Here is an 18,032-nt window from a genome sequence, read left to right on the forward strand (position 1 = left end):
TGCTTTGTAGCAGTTGCTTGTTTAGTTGTCGCCACAGGTACCGGCAGAAAGCCATCGCGGCGCTGCTGGGGACCAAGGACACATTACCAATCTACGCCCGACACAGGCGCGGATTTTTCCTTCGGACCAGACGATGACTTGCACTCTGGTGGATTATTGATGGCCGTGCACTTCACAGTCACATCAGGCCTTCCGGCCCACCCTTCCTTCATGCGGTCATCCCATTTCCAATAGCCCCGACATAAGGCTGGTGCTCAAAAAATAGGGTTGTGATACCACAGATTCCGTGTCTCTTTTGGGTATTGTTAATCAATTGAACAAGTGGCCGGGTGTGGTTTCGCAGAGGGGAGGGGTGCCAGGGCCACAGGGGGTTTCTTCGCTCGATGCCGTGTCTCCCCAGGGTCGCTTGCAGGCTCGTGGCATTGGTTTGCTTTTTCCTTGGTAACCCTGCTCGTGTCACGATGGCGCAGGTCAAGTGGACGAGCCCCGGCCCAGGGCCACGAACGGCCGCTCTGTAACCCCGGGGACCGAAGAGGCAAAGTCAGGGTGGAAAAAAAGCCACCTTCACGGTGAGAGCAGGTCAAGGCCAGCCAGCCAGCCGCCCGCCGTGGGAAGAATGGGCAAGTTGAGCCGCAGCCGCTGGTTCCTTGAGGAGGGGCGTTCTCAACCACCTCGTCCTTGTCTCGGCGCCGTTTCCCTCTACGGGTTGCCTCTCCCGCCTCTTCTTGGGCTCAGACCGGCGTGTGTGGAGTCTCGAACACGATGGGGGAGACGACCTCATGACCGGGCCCGCGAATGACAAGCTCGTCAGCGCCTGTTGCTGACGAGGATGCTAATTTCGGCCGTGACATGTATTGTCCCTCCGATTGAGTAAGATACGGCGGGACCAAAGATCAAGAGCGACAGGCTGCTGATCGATGATCCCTATACACAGCATACGCGTCCCCCCTGTTGCATCCGCTTCCCTGTCCCATGTGATAACCAGATAGTCGGGAGAGCCAGAGCGACGGGAACAATACGACACTGCGAAAGCCCTGTTCTGGCCTGGGGACGAAGCCCGGCGGACACAGATATCGTGCAGCCCTAGGCCATCTCGAAACGGCAAGATACGAGGCAGCCCTGTGGCCGACGAGGAGCAGTAGCAGCAGCAGTAGGGTGATGACCAGCAGGACGCGGCATCCCAAGACCACACACATCGTGGACACAGGTACAAACCCCCGGACCAAGACGGCTGAATGCAGTTGCAGGATATCACGACCTGTCCGGTCCTGCGCAGGACCCTTGATCTGTCAGCCTGTCATTCCCACACAGCTTCACCGCATCATAGACAAAGCACCGGGCGGACGAACATCATTGATCGAGTCCCACCAGCGCAACCCTGCCTGCCTGGCTGCTGCTGCTGCTGCTGCTAACTTGCTGCTGTGCTGCCTTGCTAAGGGGACTGCGGCCCAAAATCCGGGAAATCGGGCATCCGATATTCCATATGCACCCCTCCTTCCCTCCCCCAAAGGACGCTCGTTTTGACCTCACCCCCAATCCCCCCTCCCCCCTCCCATTTGCCCCCCTCCAAAATCTCCATCGTCATCGCCGCTGCCGCCGCCCACCGGCCTCAATCTTCCCCATCTGTCGTGCGCCGTCGCACAAAGTAATGGACTTTGGATGATGTGTCAGCGTACCTCCCGCCCAGCCCACGGCCGCCACTCGCAAGATTGCGGAGATACACAAGACGAGGGGCGGGGGAGAGACAGACCTCCCTCACCAGCAGGGTCCAGGAGCGGTGTGGTCTGCCCAGATCAGTTGCAGTACACACTCCAGCAACGCCGAACGCCGCACGCCGCCCGGTGGCCGCTTGCTGCCGCAGGGGAATACCAATCAAGGTTAGAGCCTGCATGCTTTCGAGGCTGGGCTCAAAAGGAAAACGGATATCCATCCGAGGCTGATCTTGCGACGTGGGATTCATGTTTTTTCTTCTTCCCAGGCGCCTTTTGTCACGGCGCCGCCATGTTCAACGTTGCAGGTGGAGGGGGACGAGACGGTCGGGGCGGTCGATCATTGACGATGCCGGGCATAGGGTCGTCGCACAAGAAGGGGGGGAAAAAGGATACGGGCGCAGGGTCGGGACCAAGTGAGCAAGCACCGATAAAATCGAGCGCAGCAAAAAAATAAAAAAAAAAAAAAAAAAAAAAAAAGCAAATGATAAAATAGCTCCGCTCCCATCAACCACTTTTTTCCCTGAAACAGTTCGAATGGACAGTGGTCGCACAAGCTGGGATCTCCGGCCCTCGTCGAGATCAGCTGGACAGGTCGTGAAATCCTTCTAGAAGGGCGCAACACCAAACATCCTGGGACCGGCATGGCAGCTGGACTGGGGGAGGAAGCTGCCTGTCAGCTTTCGGATGAACAGCGCTTGTGTGCAGGTCATCTGGCGGACTGCATGGCTGGAAACGGCCGTTGGCGTTCCTCCTCCCATCTGCTGCTGCTGCTGCTGCTGCTGCTGCTGCTCCCGGCTCGAGTCTAACTTCGCCCAGCAGTCGCGCGTATGGATGGATACGTGCTGAGGACGGGACGGACGGCACGAAGCTGGGCCGTTCGACGCGAGACGCCCAGTCCCGCTGTGGTCGACCGCGGAGAAAATCTCATCGTCGTCAGTTCCAGTTCGGTTCGGCCTGGTGCGTAGACGAGGAAAGAGAGAGAGAGAGAGAGACCCGCCCGTCGGTGCTGGCGCAAGTGATTGACGGATGAACTCCATCTTGGTCTCTATCCTGAAGCACGGGGCTTGTCGTCGCCGGGCTCTCCTCCAATGTAAGCCGGAGATGGCGATTATACGCCCCTTGTGGCTTATGCTTGCCAGGTCCCGGGGCCCCATCCGTGCACGCCCATAAGGTTGACATGAGCTGCGCCTATCCGCGGGGCGGAATGCGGCCGAACCCGCCCCCCATTGGCAATATCGCCCGGGGGCTCTGGGAAGCTTCATGGTCACAGCAGGAGGGAGCACCTGAGTGCCTCATTATTCACACCGCCGCTCCGTCCTTCCCGCAAAGGTGCCATGTGTAATGGCAGGCCAAACCTTCGTGCAACTCCAGAGCCTTGAGTGAGCTAGGTAGCGCAGTGGGTGTTCTCAAAGGCGCTGGCCTCTCGACGATCTCCACCCACGGCAAGTTCCAGGAACCTCGACCCAGAGCAAAGTACCGTGACTTGGACGCGGTACCTGGGACATATCCTCTGTGTTTTTGGGTCAGCCTCCCTTCTGAGTCAAGATGTCTCTCTTCCCCATAGTCCCAGCGCCCGTATTGCCGTTCAAAAAAAGGAATCGGACAGCCCTTCCCAAGACAGGAAGGAGGGAAAGTCTTACCGTCTGCTGCCTGAGGACAGTGATCATCGTTTCGCCCGTCTCGTAGTGGGCAATGCCCCCTCCCATTGATGCAGTCATGTCGACATCAGGCATCCTCCGGGGGCAAACGCGCAGGGGGAAGAAAAAAGTGTAAGGCAGCTCCTCTTACGCGCGGGAGAAAGATTATGCCCCCTTCTCTGACCCTCCTGGGGAGGGCGATTTGGTAATGGAGAATTGGCATATCAGTGACATTGCCGCCCTTTCCTACGCATGTCGTCTATGATCCTCCAGCTCTACAGGTCATCTGATGTGGCAGCCGTTGCAGACCGGTGAACAAGCGTCGACCAGTAAGCCACATATCTGGCAAGGCCCACACTGCGCGCCGGAGATGAGGAATTATCATCCCCACGAGCGCAGAGGGGGCATAAGGAGTGGTGGTCGGCCGTGGTTGGTGCTGGTGGTGGTGGCGAGGTTTTTCTGACCGTCAGCGCAGAGTAGGATCATGGTTCCTACTGTCCTTCATCCCCCGTGGGGGTGACGCGCAACAGTAAGACGAGCGTCGCAGTGAGTAGGCGGCCGATGCAGAGAGCAGTGGGTCAGATTTCGATGAGACCCTTAATTCCGTCTTGGACGTGCCACCGCCCAGTAATCTGACCCAGGTGCCTTGCGCAGCCCAGCCAGTACAGCGCAGGACAGGACAAGACAGATGATTTGATGGGTGGGCAGGAACTTTTAGTCATCTGGTCCTTTTGCCGATAGCTGCGCTGTTCCCGGCGCTGAGGTATCATCAGGTCAACCCCCGCAGGGCGGCACGACCTCCCCCCCATCCTGTAAGGCACACATACCGTACCGGGTCCCCAGGCAGCATGCGCGCCCGCCCGCGGGGTTAGGCCCAGCCCTGTGGGAAGAGACACAGCTTGCCAGCTCAGCAGAGGAGGCGACAGATGACCCTCCTCAGCCGGCCATGGCAGGCCAATCCGAGGGCATCTGGATCTCTCGGGGCCGGGACTCGAGGGGCCTCTCAGCGGGTTGGACTCGTGACCTCTCTCTCTCTCTGTGCGATAAGCGGCCAGAACCAGCAACCACCCAGTTTGTGTGTCTGTCTGTCTGTCGTGTCTCGGGTCTCCTGAGGTCGTGGTCTCCTGCCCCATCGTGCAGTCTGATACCTGGCCGACTGACCCACGCTGACTGAGTCTCAAGGCAAAAAAGCATGCTTACCCAACCTCGAGTCTAAGACCTTAGGCTCGGCTCGGACCTTTGAACCAGCTGGGGCTGAAGAATGAACATGACAGTGAGCACTACCCATCATCTGCCTCCTGAACTGGGGTGAGATCAGCCCATCGAACACGTCCCAGGCCAACGCAGGCAGATAAGATGAGTTGGCAACAAGATTGTCTTGGTCCTCGACACCCTCACGAAAAGGCGGGGACCTGGCCAAACTACGCCCTACGACGGGGTCGATTGATAGCCCAGGAATCCAACAACAGGCGGTAAAGCTTCAGTGTGTGTCTGTCTCTCCCATTATCGTGACCCACTCGCTGCTGCATGCGCTGCAGCGTGCGTGATCGCTGGCCCATCATCCAACGTCGGCATCGACCGCCCAGCCAGCCAGCCAGTCACTCACTCACCCAGTCAGACCAGACTCCCATCCGGACAGGGCCTCGTATGACCGCGTGTGAGAGGCAAGGCAAGGCAACTGCTGCAACAGTGCCAGTTGACCACAGACTCTGGGTCGCGGGTCGCGGGAGATGACTCCTCCCAGCGCGGAACCTTGCTTCCCCCCCTTGGACGCGCCTATTTGACGCCCGCCAAAAAACCTAATTCCAACCACGAGCCAGGTGGGTGGATGTTATGTATGTATGTAAGAGTCAGACCGGGCACGCGGGGGTGCCGGCCAACGAACGGGCATTCGTTCCCAGGCTGCTGGGCTGCAGCAGTGCATCTCCGGGCTTACCGTTGCATGCGCAGTATACAGCTACGACATCATCGGCGGCCTGTCAGGAGACATAGAAACGGGCGGCCGGGCGGCCGGGCGGCCGGGCTGGGGCAGACAGCAACAGGATTTCCTGCTGTGCCGGTGGTGGTGGTGCTGCTGCTGCTGCTGCTCCTTGCTGCTTGCTGCTTGCTGCTTGCTGTGCAGCAGGACTGCAGGTTGGTAGGTAGGCAGGTAAGATAAGCGCCATCCCACCCCACCCCCAAATAACTGCCGTACAAAAATCCCACCGCCCGTGCCACGGGGGGTGGCACAGCGAGCCGTCCCCGAGTGGAAGGATCGCGGGGGTGGTGTGCGTAGGTGGGATCAGGATGACGAGCGGCCTATTTTGGGGGCGGACTCATCTGGGAATGGCGTTATCCTGTTCGCTGGGTGCCGAGTGCTGGGCTGGATGGAGTGTGCCCCTGGTTTTGGGTTTTTTGGGGGGAGGGGAGGGAAGGCAAACAGGAGCCAGACACATTGCAACACAACGTTAGCCACAGGGCTGAGAATAGACATCCTTGTTGTTGTTTCCCTTTTGCCTCCCCATCCCGGATCCCATGATCAGAATTGCGCCCGCGGCTATTCGGTCGGCAGTGATGCGTGCCTGGGTATTGTCCAACGAGACCGCAGCTCAGAGATGACGATGTGCTACGAGACGTAGGGCCGGGTCGATCGTGACAACATCAAGCCTACCTCAATGTAAATGAGCTGAAAATCGGCTTACATCGTGGTGTGTTGCTCAGCCTCCGATTGCTCGCTTGTATCCTCCCTCTCCCTGCCTGCGTGCTCAGATGTATCAAGGACAAGTAACCAGTTCCTCACACCCATTTGCAACTTTCCCAAAATGCGACGGCAGGCCAGACAGGTAAGACAATGGCAGATGCAATACACCACAGAAACAACCCCGAGTTGAGGGTGGTCAACCCGGGGGTCGTGATGGGGGATTTGTTTTGACGCGGCACCGCGGCCGGGGTGGGGGTCTCACAAGTGAAGCTGTTTTGGGAACCACAGAGGAAGCTGGGCTGCATGTGCCAAACCGAGGGTTCCTGCTCGCGTGCGGCATAGGTACCGAGGGATGGGGCGCGCCCCCCGGTTTCACCTGCTTTCAGTTGCATTATTCCCCCCGGCCCCCAAAGCATGTGCAGGAGATGGATGCAGGAGAATAATCATGATAATTTTAGAGGTAAATTCGAATTCTGGACAAACAGCTGCATCTCGTAACGGAGACCGCTCGAGGCCCCATCGTCAGCTGCCATCTCACCACCGTTTCGGGCCTGCTGAAGACCCAGCCCGTCCCATTGATCACGAGGTGCCTGGTTCGCAAGCGGACGCGGTCATCACGAAGGTTCGTCGGCATCGTCAACCCAAGGCTCGTGCCTAACTGTAGCCTACCTCTTGCGAGCTCGGCAATTTCCCGAGCGCCTGTGCTGTCTCCTGTCTCCCCGTGTGCCCTGCCGAAACCACTCCGAGGATTCAGCGGAATGCCTAGGCTAGTAGCTGTCTTGCTTAGCTGGCTGCCTGAGCGAGCTACCTCCAGTAACTACGTGGGAAGGCGCCCAGGCGTTGGGAAAGCTTGCCGGCTGTTGACGAGGCCACTGATCGCGATTGAGTCTCTTCGACGGCGGAGATCAGGTTCAGCCCCTTTTCCGGTCATCTGAACCTCCCATTTTGCCCTTCTTGCGGGCGGCCGAAGCCCGGCAACTCGGCTCGTGCACGTCCTCGGCACACGACACATGCGCAGACACGCAGACACGCGCGCGTATAAATGGATGATCCAAAGAAGGGTGCAGCCTTCTGCCCAGCTTTGTGCCGAGGACCGAGACGGCAGCTTGAGGAAAGTTTGGGGTTGTCGGTAACTTAGACGTAAAACAACAGGACCTGGACGTCGGGAAATGTCGCGAGGATCTATCCCAGAACCCCGCGATCTAGGCCTCCCCTCACCTCCCAAGACGGCGCATCCCTTTAATCCCATGGTCCAGCGCGTGTTCAACCCGTCCTTTGAGGGACTAATCGCGGCCGCGGCATCTGGCAACATGATCTCGGCATCTAATAGCAGCCTCTAGCATGAGATAGAGTTCGCGCCCTGAGTTTCAGGCTTGGGGGCGTTTCCTGATCACCTTCGTGGTCAACCGATCATCACTTGACAGCCCCCGCCCCACCGGGGAGATAGACGCGGCACTGGAAGGGGGAGTAATTGTGGGGTAAAGGTTCAGCCTCCGCCGTGTTGGCGGGCGAGGGGCCCTGATCGCTGATTGTTGTCTCGTGAACATTTGTTGATGACTCCAGAAATGCGGGGCGGCGCTTCTCTAGCTGGCCCCAATGCCGGACTGCTCATGGTGGCGACAACACGACCATAATGTCAAAGTCCACAGCACTTTGAGACCCTGGAACCCTCGAGGCGGGCCTGCGGTTTGGGCCTGCGGATCGAGCCCTCGAAACGGAGTAATAATAATAAGAATAATCCTCGAGGTCGAGGCCGCCCATCTGAGAGGGGAACAGATGGTCAGCTGGACAGAACAGAAACACAGCCTTGTTCATGTATCCTCATCCCCGTGTCGCACTGGCCTCGGCCTACCACCTGCCAGCCTGCATGCATGCGTGCATCTCCCACACGCTGGAGGAGGCGCCAGCTGGAGGTCAGGGCAAAGAACCGTCGCGGCCCATCAGAGAGCCCCACAGATCTCGTGAGCTCGTCTAGTGGCGCTGCCTTCCACAGGCGAACAGCTGCCTGGCTCGGCTGTCTTTGTCGCCTGGCTCGCCCCGCCTCGCAGAATAGCCGCCACGTCGCACGTGAAAGGCAGCACGCCAGAGCCTGACTGACTGACTGACTGACCGACGGAATACCCTCCGCCGTCCTGCAGGGTTGTGGTGCAGGCGGCCCGGGCTTTACGCCGGTGCGCGTGCAGCTTGCACCGTTCTAGCAGGTGTCAGCCCCGGTTGTGTGCTTGGCCAATTCAGCCTAGAGCTCGAACAAAATTCAGGGTCCTCCCAGGGCTGGACGTTGACAGCTGCAGGCGCCCTCGTGGGCCGATCATGCGGAGCACCAATTCGGAAGGACGCAAGCCTTTAAAAAGGCATTTCTGGCTATTCCGGGCCAGTGGTTTGCAGTGATCCTGCAGGCCGCTGCGACAAACCGGTCCCCTCATTTCTTTGCGGCCTGGGATCTTTCGCATGAAAGTTTGCGCTACTACCTCGGCGCTTCTCTCTGGGTGGGGGGAGGGGTTTTTCTGAGATACTCCGCCCAGGGGCTGCTTCACAAAGCTTGGACAAGCTGGGACGAACGGGCGAGGGTGGGCGAGGCAGGGAGAAGAAAAAATTACGATGCCCGCTTTTCGAGGGGTAAGAACGAATCTGCAGAGATCCAGATCCAAGTGACCTTGCACCAACTGACGGCCCGATGAAAAGGTCGAGTGACAAGACCGCTTGTATCCCGTACCCCGTACCTTCCCAACCACAATTCGCCATCTCGCCGGTCCTTGGTTCGTTGAGAGGGCCGTTCAAGGTCCAGTTTGTTGATGTCACTCCCCCAGTCCGGCCCCGTTTCCGGAATGAAAGAGGGCCCAAGGCGCAGGGAGGTAATTCATGCCTTCCAGTCAGTCACTGGCCTTGCAGTGCTCCGTGGACTTGATGTTGCGTAATTAGCATTGGTCGGCAGCCCCATAATTGAGGCTCAAGAACAGACCGTTTTCTGCCGTGTGTACCTTCCCGCTCCTGCCTAGTCCAAACGGCCAGCGAGATGGTACTTGCGAGAGGGCCCACGATAATATGTGGGACCCTGAAGGGTCTGGGCTTGGGGGTCACGAAGTCCAGATCTGTCTGTACTTGTAAGCGACGGCGGTCGAGTCCACAGCAGCTGCATATCCGTGGCAGCGCGTTAGGCCTCTATTGGCCCTGAAACGCGAGAAAATGAGAGATGACTGCCTGCACAGAATGGAGACTTTGTTCCACCACGCGCCACGCGCCACGCGCGCCCGTCGCTTAGCTATCTTGAGCCGAAGCTTGCGAGCCCAAGTGATAGATCGAGAAATGCAGGTGCTGCAAGAGAATGCATCGGCAAGACTCCGAGAGTTGAGGAGCTCCTGCCCAAGCTCATGGGGTTCTCTCACGCCGATGCATACATCGTTGGTGGATCACTGGATCTACAGCTTGATACCGTGGGCCTGGATTTTTGAGCCTCACCTATCACCTGACAGACAATGGCCGCTTGGTGCCCAGAGAGCCGGGCCCGGGCTAACGGTTGAAATCGCCGAGGGGTCTATTTGCAGCTGCCGTTGCATTGACGATCAGGGTTCACATGTCCCACCGCCAGAGCGCCTGCAAAGCGAGAAGAAATCCCTAGATGCCAGCCCAACAATGCAAGCGTACCAAAGAATGGGATTCTCGTATGTACTATTGTAGGATGGTCTCGTGAATCCAGCCTTTTTGGCCGACCGAGTTTGGAAATTCCGCTAGATGCCCAGAGCTACTCCCAGATCCTGTCGGCGGGAAACAGTGGGGCATCTGCTGGCGAAGGGGGACCGTTGCACCTGATAGCCGACGGAAGAATTCCATCCGACACCAAGCTGCTTGGTCCCTCCCTGGTGAATGCGCCGGGCTCGAGTTCTAGGCCCGGAGATAATCTGACATCGGACGGGATCGGGGCTATCTTGGGTACGAGGAAGATGGAGAGAAAGGGAGACCTTGAATATTTGTGTTCGTGTATGCACCAACGGCTTCGTGATCGACCTAGGCTGATTGGGCGCAGGCGAGGCTACCGTTTTTTATCCTCCCCGGATTTGCGCACTTAGCTTATTCCCAGGTGACCGAACGACTTGATGGCTTTGCTGGAGCGGAATGTCTCCTCCCTAGATCATGAGCCGGCCGAGACTCGGGCGCCCGGACCGAGAGACACGGTTGTAGCTGAACAAGGCAACTGTCATGCCCGATGCTTTCGCAAAACGGGCAGTCGTCGTCCGTGCCAGCGAGCGACATTGTGCGCGGACCATCTGTGATGTAGACTACATACCTTGGGTGGCTGCGATACCTTCGTCTCCCTGCGGACATTAGCGGGCTTGCGAGGTGGTTTCCTCGAGCGCACAACGTTTGTCATGTCTCATTTGCAGCCGGGTTTACAAAAGTGGTGCGGCGCACCGGTAGTGAGGTGCAGGATCTTGGATCTCATCTCTCTCGCCAAAATTAGAAGGAGCGCACTGAGAGGCAAGGGGCCCGGATGAAAAAATCATCTTGGGTGTCTGCGACAGCGCGGAGGAGAAGGCCCTGCTGGCTGCCTGCTCGCCGTCGTGCCACCAACAAGTGACAGATGAAATCGTGATGGCGACTTAGGACGATGCCCATCCTGCCGGTAAATTAGTGTCGCCGACCACAACAGCCGACAGTTTCATCATAATCCTCTTCCTTTCGTATCGCTGTCGTCTGGTCTGGCTACACCTGCCCAGCCCTGACAGCCATGACAGCCCTGCAGCCCTGTGTCGAGCATATGTCAACGTGATTTGACTGCTCTGACGGCTGTGACGTGGTCCGCTATGCTTTTGCATTGACACGAAGGCGGGACGGGGCTCGTCAATCTCGATCAGACAGACCATTTGACGGTTGCATGGTGACGGCCGTCAATTTTTCTTCTTCTTTCCAATTTTATTTCTTCCTTGCAGCGGTACTTGACGTGTTCAGTGAAGCTGTATTGCGACCTGGTGGGCGGTACCTAGGGCGAAATCCGACATCTGATCTATGGCGCCCATGTCAAACAAGCAAGGCCCGATCGCAGCAGGCATTGGCCACAGCCCCGATTGGAGGCTCAGGTAGATTCTCAAGAGCAAAAAGGATATTGAAACTGTGAGTCCGGTCTCTGTCGCTCTTTGAGATGTGATACCAGGCCTGCACTTTGGCATTTCGACCCCAGTATTCCGTGCGTCGCAGACGTGCCTGTTACCTGCATGAACCATCAGGCAACTCCCGCCGCTTGGGCCTGACTGACAAAGGCAAAGCAGGGCAATTTTACGGATGTCTCATCCGCTCAGGCGATTTCGCGCCAGGCGCCCCTCGCTCCCGCTCCCGCACACAACGCTGTCAGCACTCAAATAAGATGGTAGTGAGAAAAGATGACGAAGACGGGCGGCGGCACGGCGGAAATGTGCCGCCAAACCTGTTCGTTGGTGACCGATCTCATCCCATCTCTCCCAGCTGTTGCCATCTCGCCAGTCTCGCCCAGCTATTGACGTCGCAGCCTCGTACGTCAAAGGCTTTCCCTTTTCAACCTCCGTTTTGAACCAGCTCTCGCAGTTGAAGACGGTGCATACGTGATGAAAGCATGTATCAATACCGGAGGCCTGTACCCACGGGCACAGCTCACCACCTCGTCCGCGTGCCTACTTTGCTACCTCGGGGGCGGCACCGTTTGTTGAGGGCAATGTCGTGCACGCCGCCGCCACCCTGCCCATCACATCGCCAGCGGTTGAGGGAAAGGGGGAGAGTCAACCCACACACATAACAACGAACAAAGCAAAGCGAGAAAAGAGCGTTGATGCGTTGATGGGTGTCAGCCATGTCAGCAGCGGGAGCTTGGGGACGCCGTCCCCAGCCTCCCCGGCGAACCACTCATGGGTCCCCCACACCACAACGCGCCCCGGGGCCTGGACGCTGCTCGCCGCGGGACAAGGGTGCGCGTGCATCTGTGCCGTGGGCGCTGCTCCCCCTCCTACAGTCAAGTGCCAGAGTGACAGTGTGCCTGCACGCCCTGCATTTCACCTGCACGTCTGCGTGACGCAGGGCAGGGAGCGCATCTGGGGGGACGCCACGGGCCCCAGGCGAGGCGGCCAAGCCTGTTATGCGGACGCCGGACATACATGACGTCTCGCGCGTGTTTGACGGGGTTGGCGACGCGGTGGAATGGGAGCACGAGGGTTAAATTGGGACGGGGGTCTATGTGCTTGCTCGATGAGGAGCTGAAGGTGCTTGGTCGGGAACCGGTGGTTGATCCTCCACGGTCGAGGAAGCACCTATTACGGCTAGGTATTATTTCCCCCGTGGTAAGGCTCATCAGGTGTAATGTAATGTCAGTGACGATCTATTCCTCAACAGATCAACCGCTGTGATCTCTGGGCGTCCGATACACGACTGCAAAATATGGAATATGGCGTCCCTCCCTCCGTCCAGCACAGGACGGCACAGCACACCACATCGCAGCATGCAGTCAGCGATCTGATACACACTCGAGTCTTGGGCGAGCCACCATTCCATCTCTCGAGGGCGTGACCACTCACTCACCTCAGTCGCTACTTGCCGACGGTGTGAAAGAGGAAAAAATAGAGGCCCTGTCCTGAGGGTGAGGTGTGGCCACGGCTCGTCCCAGGCGACAAGGGTGGTCTCATGTGGGGTTGGCGGACTCCAGACGTCTGCCCCAGATTGGCGACCTGCAACCATTTCAACCTCGTGGTATAGATTGGGGTGCCATTGGCCAATCGCACCCGCCTCCCAGGGGCCATTTTGATGCACCTTTCGATGCACATTGGAATTGATGCACATTCCGGGCTCGTGCTCCCACCCCTCGTGCTTCCCCCCCAAATTCCTGGGAGAACCACCTGACCCCTTCCGTTGCTGCTATGTTTGCGTGCAGCTGCCGTGGGACCGCAGGTGTTACGGTCGCTTCTTTTCTTTTTCGTCGGAGCACACCATGCGCACACCGACTTCTCGTTAATTTCATGCGGGCGGTAAAATCTGCGAGGGTTGGGTCAAAGGGAGCGGAGAAATACAAAACAACTTACAAGAAAAAAAAAAAAAACACGAGATAAAAGTCCAGGTGATAGACAGGCAACCAACGCTCAACCACAGTATCGGCCGTATCGCAACCCGCGCCCACGCCCAATTGCTCGAAGCTTTTAGGCGAGAGGGCTCCTTCCCTTCCGGCCGAGGCGCCAGGCCGAGCTCGGCAAAATGGGCGTGGGCGGGTGTGGGGTTCCTCCCAAATGGCATGCCCTGCCCTTGCCCATTCCCGACAATCTGGGCCCCGGACGAACTTCTTGAACAAGCAGGAGCAGGATAAGGGAAACGGGTGGGCTGTGAGAGGTCGGAGGGGGTCCTGTCTCTCTCTCCCCCTGGTGCAGGCCTGGCTTATCCGAACACCGGCTCCTCACAGACCGGTACCACCGGATTTTTGTCCTTGGGATTTTCAGGCCGACCCGGACTGAGCATGCGCCATGCCCTGCGCTGCGAGAGCCAGCATGTAGTCAGCCTGGTCCTGCCTGACTTGGTCCCTGACCCAAGCTGATGGTATCCGGCCACAGCAGGGCCCAAGCACACCTTGCCTTGGGAGAGCCGACTCGGCCAAATCTAAGCCTGCTTTCCCTCGTCCCCTGCCGAAATCTAAAAGGGAAGAATCACCTGTTTACCCACATTCTCGGCCCCAGAGATGACTCCCCTTCCGCGACCCTCTCCGACCCTCTCCAATGTCCCTATTACACGGGGTATGTACTGCAATAATAATAACAACAAAAATACCCAGTCTGGTGACCCGGGAATCCGGGTGTGGGGAAAAAGTCGAGAACCGACCGACCTGGGCACAGCATTGCGCATCCTGCACGTCCGGCCGGTGAGTTGGGAATTGGATCCTATTCTCTCTCACCGGTGCGGGTCCTGATTCCGAATCGTGGGATATTACTGCCGTGGTTCTTTTCCGGCCACCGCAGGGCCACCGCATGCACGGCGGTCACCGCTGGCCTGGGTGCCCCCTCACCGCGGTAGTAACACAGCACATGGTGTGACATGAAGGGCATGGAGGGAGGGTGTTGCTGATGCCTGCGAAACTCCGGGCAAGCAAGCAAATGGGCAAAACAGAAAGGTTGGCGATGCAACGTTCTCTGGGGGGGGGGGCCTTCACCCGGTAGTCCTCCCAGCAACGAGCGAGCAACGCAGCCCACGTTTCGGAGTAGGATCCCGGTGGAACTTAGGATACCTCGTCTTGTAAAGTCTTGGTAGATTTGCACCCACCGTAAACCAGCCTCATGACCCGTGGTTTTGCGTGCTTGCTATTTATTTTCGTACTGATCGTTGACGGCTTCGGGCTGCTGTTCGGGGCCCTGCGCTCATGTCCGGGTGGGCGAGCATGTGAGCCATCAACCGTTCGAAAATAATGTCGAGGTGGCCCCCCCTCCTCCTCCGGCCCCGTTTTGACACGCAAACGAGACTTGCGAGCGAAATTGCAGTCCAAGGACCCCGTCGCACAAACCCGAACCTGCTTCCCCCATCGGCATTGAGAACGACGGGGCCTGGCCTTGCCCTTCGACTTTGTTGCCCGTTTTGAGATCCATGCTCGCCATGTGATGCACGCTCTCATTTAAGGTTTCCCAGGAAGTGGTCGCCTTGCTGTTTCCGGCAGCAAACCCCATCCCTAGCCTCCCACCCCCCAGCAGCCCGGTCGCACCGGACGAACTGAGCAAGAACCGCCGGTTTTGGATACGGTCTGGTCTAATTTATGAAATCGGGGAACCAACGTCAAGGTAACGGCGCTGTTAGCCAGCATCGCCACCAACGTGACGGATCTCGTCTGAAATGAGAAGATGGTATTATACTGCATGGTATTGGCGACTATGGTGTCATGCAACCCTTCGTCCATCCATCCACGCGAGCGGTGTGCAGCTTGTATCAACTCGCCAGGAGAGTGTGCAGTAGGACCCGACGGCGTGTCCCGCTGCAGACTTCGGCCGCCGACGTCACAGGCTGCCAGATTTGTGGCGCCGCATCTCAGATACCAAAAAGCTGGCAAACCGGGGGACAGGCGCCGGCGCAGAGAAAGGAAAATAGCAAGCATGCTGCATTTCTTTTGCTGGCGATGCTTGTCAGGCAGCTGCGCTGCGACGTGCAAACCATGGCGGCGCATGAGCCGATGGATCATCTAGAATTCCGGGCAAGGAGCCCATTGGCGAAGGAGACCAGACAGAAGCAAAGGGAGGCCCAGGGCAAACGCTCACGGGGACACACAAAAATCAGAGAGATCATGTCGCCATCGTCAGCCCCGGGGCTGACAGAGAATGACGGATCATAAAAGTGTCCCCCAAACGCACACCCTCTCGCCCACGTTTCGCATCCCCGAGTGGGTGCTGATCTCAAGAGGCCGGGCCACGTTTAGATCTCGAGGCGCCACCGCTCCCAGGGAGGAGGACATGGCATTCCAAATTGGAAGGTTGTGTGAAAGGGGTGGTGGGGAGGGGGGTTAAGAGGTCTCCCGCGCTACCACGTAATGCCTGGAATCTATCTTGGTAGTGAATCTCGAGGAAGAATTCAATGCCGTGATGGCTGCATTTGCGTAATTTGCAACCCCACGGGCGAGCGCGAGATGGATGCTTGACAAGAAACATGGCCAGCCTTCGGCATCCTTCGAACCTGCTTCGAGAAGGATTCAGCCGAGCGACATGAACGTGATAATGATAATGATAATGATAACGCCAGGTGGGCGTCGGGTGACCGGTGAGCGCACAAACCCTGGACCATGTCTGGGGGCCCTCGGTGAACGCGGGGGAGGCCCCAGCTGTGCTCGCTCGCTTCACCTCTGCCGACGTTTCTCCCCAAATGATCCGAGGTGAGACGAGATGGGGAACCCCCCTAACTCCGTGGCCTGTTGGTTGCTACTCTCTTCGGAGGGACAGGACGTTGGGAGACGTTTCGAAGATCCGAATTGAGAAAGCCCTTCGTCGAGAGGCACGGGGGACAGGCCCAGGGAACTGCATCCTGATGGATCAACAGGTGAGTTGTCAGGTTGCGCTCTATGGTACGTGTAAGAAATGGCCCGCGCCGCTGCCCTTCCCGTCGCGCGGGGGTTCTGTCAGCTTTCCATTCTAACTGCCCGGGGGGGGGGAGGGTGCAAGGCTCCACTCTCTGGGCTGGTGCCGTGGGTGTTGATCAGATCAGCAAGGGACAGCGCGGGATGCTCTCGATTGGTGCGCCTGGGCGCTTTTCTTAACGTCAAGCCAGACACGGGAGGTGGTAAGACGGGAGGAGGGGGGCAGGGCGATCCTAGAGCTGAAACTGTAAGAGCCGTTGTCTGGCAGTTCTGCGTGCCCAGTGGGGAGAATGGTTGAACCGCCTTTGTCAGTGTTAGTGTCGATTGTGTTTGTTAGCGCGTAGAATCCGATGAATAAGGGCCGTGAGGAGGGCGCTCTCGCTCGGCCGTCGTCGCATAAGATTCTCGTGAGGCAGGCTTAGCAGGAGCACGGGAGGCCCTTTTCGCGACGACTTATGCTCCTATCATGTGGTTCGGAGGGCCAGCGTGCGGAACACGAGGAAAGTGCGTGGTGTTTCGAAGGTCCGTGAGAACAATCATTGGCAAAAAAAAGCAAGTAGGACCCCCACTGATACACAGCAGCGCAGGCGATCCAGGAGCAATTGCGTGTTTCGGCAGGCCAGTGGTGAGCGTGCGCTGCTAACACAGCTCGCCTCTCCCCGCGCTTTTCAGCCACAGGCGGTGGTAGGATTCATTCTGGCATATGACCTCTTCGACCCCGTCTCCCCCACTGCAACGTCCGACAACATTGGCCCAAAAACACGGCCTAGGTATGCCGGATAGCATCTGCCATTATCATCAAGCATGCGCACATGGCTGCCTAACAAACAACGCAGCGCCTCCAGAGGGGTCGCAACCGGTGATTGACCTCCTAGCGAGCACTGCAGTGTGTAGTAGAGTGCACCCGACGATCGCGAGCTGGGCAAGTGCGAGCGCAATATCAGGCCTCGGATAATCAATTAGACAGTCTGTCCGCCTGTCCGAGGCAGACAGGACTGACGCTTCTGATGACGCTCGCGGAATGCCATGAGCGTGTCCCGAGGTCATCTGCCCCCAACAAGGGGCGGGAGTTCCAAGCCGTTTTGGGCCTGTTTTCCACCCCTTAGAGCCGGTCGAGACTGTCACGTCACGTATGAGCTGGCCAGCACTGCCTTGCCCTCTGTCTTGTCGATTGGGCGACGGCGACGAGTCCAGAAACTGGTTTTGTTTGCGACGGTCTGGCTTCAGCTCCTTAACCTTGGTCAATCAGCGGCTGCCACACGGGCTGCGTGCGCGGCGCGGTAGATGCTGCGGTCTGGCGAGGCATTCAAGCTCGATGGACAGTTGAGGATTGCCATGTGTGGCCTGTCAGTTTTCCAGGGCTGGGGCGCTGGGCTGGGGCCCCGAGCCGATGCAAGATTATCCGACCTGACAACAGATTGATTGCCGCGCATATCAAAAATAGCAGCTGTTTGCAGACGGTCATATTGGGGGGTCATATGGGATGCCCTCATCAAACCAAAACCCTAAATCTGGGGAAGCGAACCGGTCGGTGCGGCGCTGGGGCAAAGCAATGCGTTGTCCTCCAGGAGTCTTGTGATGCACTTTTGACACGCACGAATGCGCGGTCGAGCAGGCCAGGCAAGGCTGGCAGGGCGAGCAACAAACGAAGTGGTCCATGATCAGCCATCCGCACGCAGATCTGGACGCATCCAGGGACGTGACCATCGTGACCGTGACACGGGCGGACCAGGCCCAGTCAATTCGCCGGGGAATCGGGAAACGACTCCCACTCCCCCAAGGTGAGGTGCTGCGGGTGCGTGGGTGACCGAGCGAGGAGTCAGTTCAGGGCCAGACCGCAGGGCAGGGCAAGGGCAGGGAGGGACTGTGATGAGGCGCGGGATGGGCAACCTCAGGCTGGATGGGACCTGGACCGGGACTGGATTGGGTTGATGGTCACGGGACGGTGGCTCTGAGGA

At 58.3% G+C, this 18,032-nt stretch overlaps 2 protein-coding genes across 2 annotated transcripts; both read right to left on the reverse strand.

Annotated features, from left to right (window-relative positions):
• Positions 1 to 3,096: 3,096 nt before the first annotated feature.
• INS49_009580 (uncharacterized protein) lies at positions 3,097 to 3,445 on the reverse strand (the record flags this gene model as incomplete). The annotated part of the gene is made up of 2 exons (XM_043170310.1): positions 3,097 to 3,222; positions 3,353 to 3,445. The coding sequence occupies 2 exons, from the start codon at positions 3,443 to 3,445 to the stop codon at positions 3,097 to 3,099; spliced, it is 219 nt and encodes a 72-aa protein (XP_043024875.1).
• Positions 3,446 to 11,668: 8,223 nt separating this feature from the next.
• INS49_009581 (uncharacterized protein) lies at positions 11,669 to 11,971 on the reverse strand (the record flags this gene model as incomplete). The annotated part of the gene is made up of 2 exons (XM_043170311.1): positions 11,669 to 11,732; positions 11,799 to 11,971. The coding sequence occupies 2 exons, from the start codon at positions 11,969 to 11,971 to the stop codon at positions 11,669 to 11,671; spliced, it is 237 nt and encodes a 78-aa protein (XP_043024876.1).
• Positions 11,972 to 18,032: the final 6,061 nt, after the last annotated feature.

Source organism: Diaporthe citri (assembly GCF_014595645.1).
Source record: "Diaporthe citri strain NFHF-8-4 chromosome Unknown scaffold_4, whole genome shotgun sequence".
Lineage (NCBI taxonomy): Eukaryota > Fungi > Ascomycota > Sordariomycetes > Diaporthales > Diaporthaceae > Diaporthe > Diaporthe citri.